This window comes from Aethalodelphis obliquidens, unplaced genomic scaffold (genome assembly GCF_003676395.1).
Source record: "Aethalodelphis obliquidens isolate GAN/ISIS:26980383/991018 unplaced genomic scaffold, ASM367639v1 scaffold2, whole genome shotgun sequence".
Classification (NCBI taxonomy): domain Eukaryota; kingdom Metazoa; phylum Chordata; class Mammalia; order Artiodactyla; family Delphinidae; genus Aethalodelphis; species Aethalodelphis obliquidens.
Window position 1 is genome coordinate 7,380,409 of NW_020837946.1, and position 12,117 is coordinate 7,392,525.

At 64.5% G+C, this 12,117-nt stretch overlaps 1 protein-coding gene across 2 annotated transcripts; it reads left to right on the top strand.

Annotated features, from left to right (window-relative positions):
* The first annotated feature begins 3,954 nt into the window (after window positions 1-3,954).
* On the top strand, window positions 3,955-11,592 carry ECEL1 (endothelin converting enzyme like 1). 2 transcript variants are annotated; one of them, XM_027114386.1, is made up of 17 exons: window positions 3,955-4,843; window positions 5,462-5,530; window positions 5,634-5,744; window positions 5,822-5,914; window positions 6,104-6,228; window positions 6,914-7,136; window positions 7,553-7,651; window positions 7,889-7,963; window positions 8,165-8,268; window positions 8,556-8,614; window positions 8,691-8,742; window positions 9,316-9,383; window positions 9,567-9,691; window positions 10,009-10,074; window positions 10,451-10,546; window positions 10,732-10,808; window positions 11,179-11,592. In XM_027114386.1, exons 1-17 carry the CDS (start codon window positions 4,058-4,060, stop codon window positions 11,276-11,278), a joined length of 2,328 nt encoding a protein of 775 aa, XP_026970187.1. In that variant the 5' UTR covers window positions 3,955-4,057; the 3' UTR covers window positions 11,279-11,592. The 2 variants fall into 2 exon arrangements, with proteins under 2 accessions (XP_026970187.1, XP_026970196.1); XM_027114395.1 differs by having other exon boundaries at window positions 8,165-8,262.
* Window positions 11,593-12,117: the final 525 nt, after the last annotated feature.

Consider the following 12,117-nt stretch of genomic DNA (forward strand, 5'->3'; position numbering starts at 1 on the left):
TGTACCCAGCTTTCCAACAGGAGTCTGAGTCAATACAGTGTAGCGGCTGCCCGGCAGCTCCGGCCTTTCCCAGCCCCTCCCTGCCACCCTGGCCACTTGGGAGAGTCATTTCATTTCTCAAATTAAAAATCCATTTTGTGCTGTGAATAATAGATGGAATGAGCCCTGGGAGGCTGGGCGGAGGACAGGAAGCTGGTTGGGGGACATGTTTTCCAAGGCAAGGAAGATCCTGCGGCACTGTTGGAGGGGGGGAGTGGACTGGTGGGGGTGGGATGGAACAGGGGGGCATCTCCCAGAGCAGAGGCAGGGCTAGGGGGTTCAGGTTCGAGCAGCAGGCAAATAGAGGCCCAGTCTGTCCCTACACATGCAGGCCAGACAGGTGCAGAAATGGGTGTGACCACGATGGGCTCCAGGCTGGCTTCAGGGCAGCAGCCCTCCTCTGAGGTCAAGCACTTAGCACCTCACTTGGTGGAAGCTGAACAGACAGGAGTCATTAGCGTGGGGACTGCTGTACCCATAGAGTGGGGCAGAGAAGGGGCTGCTCTGACCCCTTCCCCAGAATCCAGACCCCGTGATGCCCCGCCCAGCAGGGTGGGCTAGAATCTGGGAAGGGAAGAGGCAGAGGCTCCCCTCACTTCTGCCCCTAGCGCTGCGCCTCTTTCTCTCTGCGGCCAGCTGTGGCCAGCGCTCCCCTGCTCTCCCTGCCCCAACCAGGCATCCAGCTGCCCCCTCAGGGCTTGGCCGCGTCCCGCCATTCTCCTGCTCCTCAGTCAGGGAGTCATTCTGACAACGAGAGGGGACACCGCGAGATTCACAAGGAGAGTGAGGAAGCTGGGGGCCAGATGCCTAGCGCCCTGCACGCAGCTTCCCTTTCCGAGGAGGGACAGAAGGGCCCAGGAGGCGGGGCCTGGTCGCTCTTTATTGGTGGGCGGTGCAGGGGGACTAGGACTGAGTGGTCATGGGCCCAGTCCCCAGTCAGCTCCCGTGGGTCCTAGTTGCTGCGCTCAGGCCTGGGGGAGCCTCTGGGCTGCGGTGAGGGATGAGGTGCTGTACAGAGACGCGAGATGGAGCCAGGCAGGCAGACAGCGTGGCCTGGCTGGGAGCTGGGAGGCAGATGAACAGATCAATGGCAGCTGAGAGTCTGGGAGAGGGACGGCCAGGAGGGGGTCCTGCAGCTGACCTGGGAGGGGGGGGGGATGGAGGAGGAGCTGAGGGCCTGGGCGCCCCACCCCTCAGTGACTGGAGCAGCAGAGTCCCTGGGGAAGCATGTTTGCCTTTGTGCCTTTCTGTCGGAAGAGAGTCGGCTCCCTGAGACAATATCCATTTTTATATTTCTTGGAAATTTCGCGGCATTCATTTCAGGGAAAATAAAAATCTGTCATTGTTGGAGAAATGATACCAATCAGGACCTGAAAAGGCTGGAAAATTATCCTCCTGGAGGCAAAAACATTGAGGGAAAAATGCAGATTAAAAGCACAAAGAGACACTTTGCCACCGCCCTGCCCTCCCCTCCCCCTTTATGGAATCACCACATTTTACATAATTCCACCTCCCCTAGGTGGAATTAACTGGACGCAAGAAGAACTCGCGGGTCACAGGAGGACCCTGAGACGGCCAGAGATGGAGGCACAGAGTATCCAGAGGGGTAGCTCAGAGGTGGACAGTTGGACAGAAAAGGGACAGGCAGGATGGGGGCAGAGGTGGCCACTCAGGGCCAGTGGCCAGTAGCCAGTATGAGCAGCCCCAGGGAGGGGACAGGGTATTGGGTCCTTTATTTCCTGCCTTGTTCTGGTTTTTATCAGATGGGGCTCCCTAGCAGTCTTGGGCTGTCTCTAAGGTTGTTTAGGTCAGTCTTGCAAGCTGGAACCGTCAGGCCTGAGAGTGCTGGTGTTTTTGTGAGGTCCCCTGCTAAGGATGCTGGAAGCAGAGAGATGGGTAGGGCAGGACGGAAAAAACATGGGTCACAGAAATAGTATCATTCATCCAAGAAGCTCCAAGTTCCCTGTGGGTACAGGGGTGAGTGAGCCTGGCAGAAGTAGGCCTTGTGTCCAGGGGCTGGGAGTCGTGGGAGGGAGGTCCCACATTAAGAAAGCAAATTGAACCAGAAGAAAGGAGTGGGTGGATAAATTCATAGTCCCCCCTGGCTCCTGCAAGGCGGGCTCTTGCATTAGTCTCTAGTTGGTCCCCCGCCTCCACTCCACCGCCTACCTCAGGGGCTTTCAGAGCAGCGGGTACCAAGGCCAGTCAAGGTTTGGGGAGGCGCGTGGTCTCAGCACTGCAGCCCCTTCTTGCAGCAGCCTCTGGGGCTCTTCCTCCACCACTGCCAACCAACACCCCGACGTGTCCCTGGGGGAGGGCTGAGCATGGGCAGGAGCTAAAGGGGAGGACCCGGAAAGCCCCTTACTGAAACCCCTCTGGTCCAGGCGCTGTGCCAGGCGGTACAGGTGCGATTTCAGCGCACCCCACAGCCTTTCAGCGCGTCCTCCCTGCACGGTGCTCCCGTCCTGTGGGCTGGGATGGTCCACTAGCTTCTTTATTTTCAGCTTGAGCCTCTTTCCGGCGGGCTGGTAGGCATCCCTGAGTGAGAGCACCGGAACGGAGGGACCTGAGGCCCTCACTCCTCTCGGGGCTGGAATCCCGGAGCCCAGGGTCTGTGCTAGACCCTTGGGAGTGTGTTCCCGAAGCCTCCTTCCCCGCCCCCGAGCTGCCACAGAGCTGACAGGTAGCCGGGATGGAGGCAGAAAGAAGGAGGGAGAGCTGGGGGGCGGGCGGAGGAGGGTGGAGCCGCCCGCGCGCCCCCTCCCTCGGGGCCGGCGGGCGGCGCAGCGAGGCACGGCAGCAGAGGCGGCGGCGGGCGCACGGAGAGAGCGGCCACCCGCCCAGCTCTGCCCCCGGCTCCGGCTCCGGCCCCGGCCCCGGCCCCGGCTCGGGCTCGATCCGCTCTGTTCCCGCTCCGCCCGGGCGCGCACCTGCCGGGTAAGTGGCACCCGAGCCCGCGGCCGCCGCGGCCACATCAACCACCACCTCCGCCGCCACCGCCGCGCCTAGCCTCCAGGCTTTGTCTGCGTCCTCGCAGCTCCGGCTCAGGCTGCGGCTGCGACTCCCGGGCTTGGTCCTCTGGCTCCGCGGACTGCGCGGCGCGGGAGACTCCGCACCCAGGGCTCGGGGCGCGCGGGGCCAGCTCGCTCTGCGCCGGGGATGAAACTTCGCCCAAGTTTGGGTTCCGGGGAGAACCTGTTGAAGCCGGGAGTGGCCCAGGGCGAGGACGGGGGACGAAACCGGTTCCGGGTCCTTTAGGACCGTCGGGGCTTTCTCCCTGATCCTGGGCGGGATGGCGAGCCGGCGCGGGCCGCTTGGGAACGGGACTGGTGGGCGTTCTGGCCATTGAATCGAGAAGACAGGGCTGGGGATGGCTCTGCGGACATCCGCGAAGACAAAGTTTGGTTCTTTAGTCGCTTTCTTGAGCGTCTAGTTCCCGTGCGGAAAGCTGAAGGCGGCTTCAGGGTCTGCATAGAAACGGCACTGACCGCACCTCCTTTCCCCTGCCTCCGCTTTTCCCCTCCCCCCACCTGGCCTTGGCTGTAGCAGGTCCGGGACAAGAAATGCAGAGAAGAGAAACAGCCTTTCATTGAAGGCCTGCTACGTGCCAGGCCCCATGCTCGGTGCTCCCCTGCTTTATTACGGGCCTCCCAAACCTGCGGCGGGCATATGTATGCGGGGAGAGGGGAGGTTAAAGGACCCCACTGTGCAGTGTGGTAGATGGTGGCCACTCTGAGCGGTCCCCTTCCTTCATTCTCCGAGTGGCGCAGGGAGGCCAGGCCCCAGGCCCACTCGTTGTTGGGGACTCGGGGTGGCCTCCAGCCTTTGGACCTAGGCCTGTGCCCTTCCTCGTCGTGCTCATGGACCCCGTCGAGCCCCAGTACCCTTCTGAGCCTGTATCTTCCTTTCCCGCAGCTGCGGCCCGGGGGGACCATGCGCCGGCCCGCTAGGAGCCTGGCGGCCGGGAGCATCCTGTAGCTGAGATCGCCAAGGGCTGCGCGGTGGTGCCCGCGGCGCCATGGAGGCCCCGTATTCGATGACAGCACACTACGACGAGTTCCAGGAGGTCAAGTACGTGAGCCGGTGCGGTGGGGGAGGCGCGCGGGGAACTTCGCTGCCCCCCGGCTTCCCGCTGAGTGCGGGGCGCAGCGCCCCCGGGGCCCGGGCCGGGCTGCCGCGCTGGAACCGGCGCGAGGTGTGCCTGCTGTCGGGGCTGGTGTTCGCCGCGGGCCTCTGTGCCATCCTGGCCGCCATGCTGGCTCTCAAGTACCTGGGCCCGGGAGCGGCGGGAGGCGCCACCTGCTCCGAGGGCTGCCCGGAGCGAAAGGCCTTTGCGCGCGCCGCCCGCTTCTTGGCCTCCAACCTGGACGCCAGCATAGACCCGTGCCAGGACTTCTACTCCTTCGCGTGCGGCGGCTGGCTGAGGCGCCACGCCATCCCGGACGACAAGCTCACCTACGGCACCATCGCGGCCATCGGCGAGCAGAACGAGGAGCGCCTGCGGCGCTTGCTGGCGCGGTCCGGGGGCGGCCCCGGCGGCGCAGCCCAGCGCAAGGTGCGCGCTTTCTTCCGCTCCTGCCTGGACATGCGTGAAATCGAACGGCTCGGCCCGCGGCCCATGATCGAGGTCATCGAGGACTGCGGGGGCTGGGACCTGGGTGGCGCAGCGGAGCGCCCGGGGGCGGCGGCGCCCTGGGACCTCAACCGGTTGCTGTACAAGGCTCAGGGCGTGTACAGCGCCGCCGCGCTCTTCTCGCTCACCGTCAGTCTGGACGACAGGAACTCCTCGCGCTACGTCATCCGTGTGAGTGCGCCCCCCCTCCCGCACCGGGCACCCCACAAGCGGCTAGGAACTAGGGGTCCCGCGGCCTGGCAGGCCTGCCCCGCGCTCCCTATGCGCCCAGAAGACGGGTGCGGAAGGGGAGGGGAGGGTAGAGGAACGGAAGGGAGCGCGCACCGGCAGAGCGCGGGAGGAGGGCGCAAGTAATTTCCCTCGAGTAATTGCGGTGTTTAGCAGAGCCGCGGGAGCCGCAATTTCCCAGCCCTCTGGCAGCGGTGAGAGCTCTGAGGGAGGGGTGTACTGATGGGCTGTGGTGACAGGCCTGTCGGGCTGGGGCGGGCTGGAATGCCTGCGAGGGGGGGGACCAAGTGTCAGTGCGCCCCTCACAGGTAGGGAGAGGACAGGGTTACAGGAGGAAAGGCGGGGGGGGGGGGGGCGCCCCCCTCTGTCCCCAGGCTAGGCCGGTCAGGTGTGTGGGCTTAGACCGGCTTCTCTGGAATGAGGGAGGGGCTACCGTCTTTATGCTCCCCGGGCTGGTGACAGTGGATGCCTGGCGTGTCCTCAGTTTCCCTTTTGAATGGGAATTCAGTCTGTTTGCAGGAGCCGGGAGAGTTGATCTCTGTCCCCCGTCTCTCTCCACAGATTGACCAGGATGGGCTCACCCTGCCAGAGAGGACCCTGTACTTAGCTCAGGATGAGGAGAGTGAGAAGGTGTGGGCGCGTGCGATGGGGTTCAGGGAAGGCCTGGGACTCCGGGCGGCCTGGACCAGGGCCTGGCACCGACTGCATCCTTGCCGTGCCCCTCCTGGTGCAGATCCTGGCAGCTTACCGGGTGTTCATGGAGCGCCTGCTCAGCCTCTTGGGTGCTGAGGCCGTAGAGCAGAAGGCCCAGGAGATCCTGCAGCTGGAGCAGCAGCTGGCCAACGTGAGGAGGGCGACTGCTGTGTGCTGGGGGCGGCGAGTACTGGGCGGGGCTTGGTCAGCTCTGCCGTCCATCCCCAGATTACAGTGTCAGAGTATGATGACCTCCGGCGAGATGTTAGCTCCATATACAACAAGGTGACACTGGGGCAGCTGCAGAAGATCACCCCCCACGTGAGTGTGACCCAGCCCTGGTGGGGGAGGCGCTGATCTTGGGACTCTTGGGCTGTCCCCTCCCCAAGGACGAGCAAGGCCTCCATGGCCATGGACTCACGTGTCCTCTTGTTGCCCCTACCTGACCCCCTCCCTGTCTTCTGTGGTCCCTGCCACCCCACCCCACTGTCCCCATCCGTGGTCCCACAGCTGCGGTGGAAGTGGCTACTGGACCAGATCTTCCAGGAGGACTTCTCAGAGGATGAAGAGCTGGTGCTTCTGGCTACAGACTATATGCAGCAGGTGTCCCAGCTCATCCGCTCCACACCCCGCAGGTACAGCTGCCCATTACCCGCCTGCTACCCGCCTGCCCCCCAGGCCCCCCCTCCCCCGCATCCCAGACCTATCTGCTTGGAGAGCTTTGAATTTCTGCCTCCACCTCTGTCCGGTATCCACCCACTCTGGGGAGGCAGGCGAGGAGCACCGGAAACGGAGTCCAGACCCCTAGGTTCAGACCTGGCTGTCCCACCTACTCTGTGGGACCCTGGGCAGAGCTGTGAGCTTCCCGGGCTGCGGTCTCCTCATGTGGGGATGGTGAGGTTGAGTGAGTCTGAAGTCAGAAGGGGAAATGGTGGCCGCAACTCTGCTCCCCCAGGGCCACCTTGAGGAAAGCCCCCCTGGTCTCTGCCCCGCTCGGGAAGGACCTGAGGCCTCTCGAGGCCAGTTCTGAGGCAGGCAGTCACCCCAAGTGGCCATTCTCCCACCCCACAGCCAGTCAGAAACCAGTGCTGGCCCGTGCCGCACCAGCCTCAGGTGCTCTGCCTGGTGGCAGAGGTGGGTCTGCTGCGTGTGGGCCCAGCCCTCCTCCCTGACTGGGGCTGGGAGTACCTGGAACGACCTTCAGTCCTGTGCAGGTGCTTGGTCCCGCCCTAGGCTGGGGGCTGGGGGCTGGGTCCTGGGTCCGGGGCGCCCGCGCACGTGAGCCCGTCGGGACACCCAGCTGCTTCACCTGGCCCTCAGGATCCTACACAACTACCTGGTGTGGCGCGTGGTGGTGGTCCTGAGTGAGCACCTGTCCCCACCGTTCCGAGAGGCCCTGCACGAGCTGGCACGGGAGATGGAGGGCAGCGACAAGCCACAGGAGCTGACCCGTGTCTGCCTGGGCCAGGCCAACCGTCACTTTGGCATGGCGCTCGGCGCTCTCTTCGTACATGAGCACTTCTCGGCTGCCAGCAAGGCCAAGGTCAGGCTGCCCTGGCCTTGAGGCTCGGGGTGTGGGTCCTGAGATGGGCATGAAGTTCTTGCATGGCCTTGGTCCAAGCATGAGGAGCACGGGGAGCCCCGCACATCCCCCTGCAGCCAAGGGCACCGGGCTCAGCTGAGGGCTCGGCCCTCTCTGAGCCTCCAGGCTACTCCTCACCAGGCTTCCTCCTCCAGGAAGCCTACCTGGTTTGTCAGCTGCAGGACCCTCTCCCCACCAAGCTCCTGCCCTCCCTGCTCTGCCGTGCTCGGTGGGATGGCCTTAGGAATGCCGAGCAGCAAGTCCTGGGCTTAGGAAGCTGTGCTGGATGATTAGGGGGAACACCTTACTCCAGGTGCTGGGGGCTCAGAGCTAAGGCCTCCTGGGTTGACCCTTGATTCCTGCCCCCGACCCTGCAGGTACAGCAGCTGGTAGAAGACATCAAGTACATCTTGGGCCAGCGCCTGGAGGAGCTGGACTGGATGGACGCTGAGACCAAGGCGGCCGCTCGGGCCAAGGTGACGTGGGACCCTTTTCCCATTTGTTGGTTCCACAATCACACAGTCAGTGCCTACTGTGTGCCAAGCGCTGGGATAACAAGAGACAAAGACGCCTCCTGTGGAGCTGGCATCACCCAGCCTGCTCTCCCCTTTGCCTGAGCCCCAGCCCTGTGCTGGCCCTAGAGCTTTCTCCCTCGGAGGGGTGGAAGGCCATCTCCTGAGGCCCTGGCCCACTCACCACCCTCTCGCCTGCAGCTCCAGTACATGATGGTGATGGTGGGCTACCCGGACTTCCTGCTCAAACCCGAGGCTGTGGACAAGGAGTATGAGGTGGGCCTGCCCCTGCCCTACCCAGCCTGACCCCTCAGGCTTCTCCAGGCCCGTGGCCGAGACCCCTGTGGAGACCAACCACCACCACAGAGAAGGAGCCACAGCCCTCAGCTGACGGACGCGGGGAGGGCGTGGGGCCTCCTGCGTGCTGGTCTGGCCCTGCCCCGGCCTGCCGCTGAGTGCTGCCCATCCCCCATGCAGTTTGAGGTCCACGAGAAGACCTACTTCAAGAACATCTTGAACAGCATCCGCTTCAGCATCCAGCTCTCTGTCAAGAAGATCCGGCAGGAGGTGGACAAGTCCACGTGGGTACCTGGGCTGCAGCTGGGGGGCCCGGGGTGCCATGGGGACAGTGCTCCTTACCAACGCCAGGAAGTTGACGCCTCATAGACACGCTGGTGGGGAGCGAGGACCAGGCCTGCACAGGGTGCAAGTGGGGGCTGTCAGGGTGTGGGACCAGCCCGGGGGACGCCCAGGATATAGCTGTAGGCTGGGACACCAGGGCATCCTTTAAGGAGGAGGAGACTAGGAGGTAGGGGTTGTAGGGGAGGGAGTGTGGGTCCCCCCAGCTGACCCCAGCCTCCCTCCACAGGTGGCTCCTCCCGCCACAGGCGCTCAATGCCTACTATCTACCCAACAAAAACCAGATGGGTAAGGGGGTGTGTCCAGACGAGGGGCAGGGCCTGGAGGTGGGGAGGGTCTCCCGCTGACCATGGCCTCCCTGCAGTGTTCCCCGCTGGAATCCTGCAGCCTACGCTGTACGACCCTGACTTTCCGCAGTGAGTAGGGAACCTGGCGTGAGCCAGAGCTACGGCCGTGGCCGTGTCTGCGGGGTGGGTGGGGACTGCTCAGATGGCCCCAGGCCCGGGCTGGGCACCGCAGTCATGACAGCTGCAACCCTGGGTCCCCATAGTCCCACTTCATCTTTGGTTATTTAGATAAAGGTGTAGGTTTTTTTTTTTTCATTCTTTTAAATGTCCTGAGTCCCCGTTACCTGGCTTGAGGCTTTTTTGGGTGTTGCAAAACTGGAACAATCCTAGCGATGAGGAAAAAGGCCAAATCCCACGTGGGGTGCCTCAGTTTCCCTCCTGTCTCCCTCCAACCCTGTCTCCTCCCCGCAGCCCTGCTCTGTTAGATGTTATTTCCTAAAAGGCAGCTGCACAGGTATCACTGGCCCCTTTTACATACCCCACGAGGAAGCTGAGGCGCAAGCGCTCTGGGACCGTGCAGCCACTGGCCTCCCTGGGCTACCTCGTGGCCTGGCCAGGGCCTCCTGAGGCCTGGGCAGCAGCTCGGCGGGGCTCTCAGAGGGCGGGCGAGGCTGGGGCCTGACGCTGCTGCCACGGGCCCAGGTCTCTGAACTACGGGGGCATCGGCACCATCATCGGGCATGAGCTGACCCATGGCTACGATGACTGGGGTGAGGCCTGCGGGCAGCCCGAGGGGTGGCGGAGGACAGGCAGTGGCGGGCAGGGTGGTGAGGGCCAATGGAAGCCCCGTGGCTCCCCTGTGCCTGTTGGCTAGTGGGTGGGGAGGGCCTTGGTGCCCAGCCGGGCTCTGCGGTGAAGGCCAGTCTCGGCCCGCCCCCACCCGCTGCCCACAGGGGGCCAGTATGACCGCTCGGGCAACCTGCTGCACTGGTGGACAGAGGACTCCCACAGCCGCTTCCTGCGCAAGGCCGAGTGCATCGTCCACCTCTACGACAACTTCACCGTCTACAACCAGCGGGTGAGGCCCCCTCGCTGCCCCCTGGGCCCCTCAGGCCTGGCCAGCGCAGACTAGGAGCGTGCACACCTCCATGCACGCTCACATGCCTGAACAAACCCAGCGCCGAGCTCCGTGCACACCCGCCAGGGTCTGCGTGCACACTGACTTGGGCGAGAGAATGAGTTCGCACAGACTCACGCATATGGGGCACAAAGTGGAGGAGTCCTACCCAAACCCTCTGGGAAAGGGCAGGTGGGTGGAGGCAGGGCCCAGAGAGGCAAGGCCCGAAGGAGACCAGAGGGCCTTGGGCAGCCTCCAACCTCTTCCCTTCTCGCCAGGTGAATGGGAAGCACACACTTGGAGAGAACATTGCGGACATGGGCGGCCTCAAGCTCGCCTACTATGTGAGCTGCCCCTGCCTGGCCCTCGATCCCTGAGGGAGGAGTGGTGGGGGGCACTGGGGACTGGGCTAGAGACCTAGTCATCCCTCCCTCCCCATCCTGTTGAGCTCTGGTCTTGGAGGGGAGGTGCTGTGCTGGGCACAGGGTCCACTGGAAGCGGGAGTCCTAGGCCCCCCGCCCTCCAGGAGAGCAAAGAGGGCTGCCTGGAGGGGGTGGCACCTGCCTGGGGTTAGCCTTCTGGGGAGGGAAGAAGGCAGGGGTCCGGGGGGCTCAGCAGGGTGGGTGGTGTGCAGAGCTGGGGCGGGTGAGGGCCTGACTGAGTGGAGGGTGCCAGGTGGCCCCGTTGTGGGCACCGCAGCTCCATGCTCTGCGCCCCCAGGCTTATCAGAAGTGGGTGCGCGAGCACGGCCCCGAGCACCCGCTGCACCGGCTCAAGTACACGCACAATCAGCTCTTCTTCATTGCCTTTGCCCAGGTGTGCGGGCGGGGCCAGTAGGGGAGGGGGGAGGGGGGCACGGCTTCCAGCCCATCTCCCATCAGCCACCCCTCCGAGAGCCCTGTGGGTTCTGGTGGGGGATCGAGGCCTAGCGTGCAGGGCTTCGTCAGTGGACGCCCGGCCTCACGTCCCCGCTCCTCCCCACCGCCCCCATCCTGGCCCAGAACTGGTGCATCAAGCGGCGGTCGCAGTCCATCTACCTGCAGGTGCTGACCGACAAGCACGCGCCTGAGCACTACAGGTACCCCACCTGCCTGCCTGGGCCTCGCCCCCTCCTGTGTCTGCGCTGGGAGCGGGTCGGGGTGGGAACCCCCACCTGCCTGCCTGGGCCTCGCCCTCCTGTGTCTGCGCTGGGAGCGGGAACCCCCACCTGCCTGCCTGGGCCTCGCCCCCTCCTGTGTCTGCGCTGGGAGCGGGATCCCCCACCTGCCTGCCTGGGCCTCGCCCCCTCCTGTGTCTGCGCTGGGAGCGGGTTGGGGTGGGAACCCCCACCTGCCTGCCTGGGCCTCGCCCCCTCCTGTGTCTGCGCTGGGAGCGGGTCGGGGCGGGAAGGGACAGCTGGGGTATGGTGGCCTGTGCCACACACTCTGTGGGTCTCTCCCCTGCCCCAGGGTGCTGGGCAGCGTGTCCCAGTTCGAGGAGTTCGGCCGGGCCTTCCATTGCCCCAAGGACTCGCCCATGAACCCTGCCCACAAGTGCTCTGTGTGGTGAGCCTGGCTGCCCACCTGCACGCGCCCACTTCCCTGCACGGACTGCCTCTCGCTGGCGGCCGGGGCAGGCATGGACCCGGCTCTGGTCCACTCTGGGTGCCATCCGCCTCCCCAGCCCCCCCAGGACCCAGCACCCAGTCACTGTCCCTCACTTCAGGAGGGCCCCAGAACAGGGATGAAGTTGGGCTCCAGGAGGGCCTGGGGGAGAGATGCTAAGGTCCCCAGACTGGGCTCTTGGGAGCCAGACCCCCGCCCAGGCTGGATTGTACAGGCCCCGCCTTCGCTGTGTTCTCGCTGCTCAGTCAGGTCAATAAAGCTGCTCTCCTCTTGCCTCTGCCTCCTCAGGGGCCCCCGAGCAGGTGGGGCTGGATGAACTCCCGGGGGAGGCTCAGGCGCTTAACAGAATGAGACCCTAGAGAAGACCTTTTTGTCCCCTCCTGGTGGCCTCGGCTGGGCTGCCTCTGTCCCACCTCCCCAGCTCTCGTCTTTCCCACCAAGCACCCACGCCGCCCTCCACCAAAGTCCTGCCGAGGCCCCTGCACGGTCCTGAGGGTGCCCCTGGACCCGTCTCATGGGGGCCAGAACACCAAGCCCAGTGGCCTACACCCCAGCCTGACGCTGGGACTTAACTTCTCCTGACTGTGCAGAGTGGTGCCCCCTCCGCCCTGCAGGAGTCTCTGCAGTGTCCCCTAGCCAGTCATCACCCCAGGCTAGGCCTTTGCTAAGCTTCTTGGAGAAAGGGGGCCAGTGATGCGTGGCCTCCAGGCGTCCCCTCCAGAGAGAAGAGAGAAGGGGAGGAGTGGGGGGGGCAGGGTGCCGAGGGGAGCTGCAGGCGTGGCC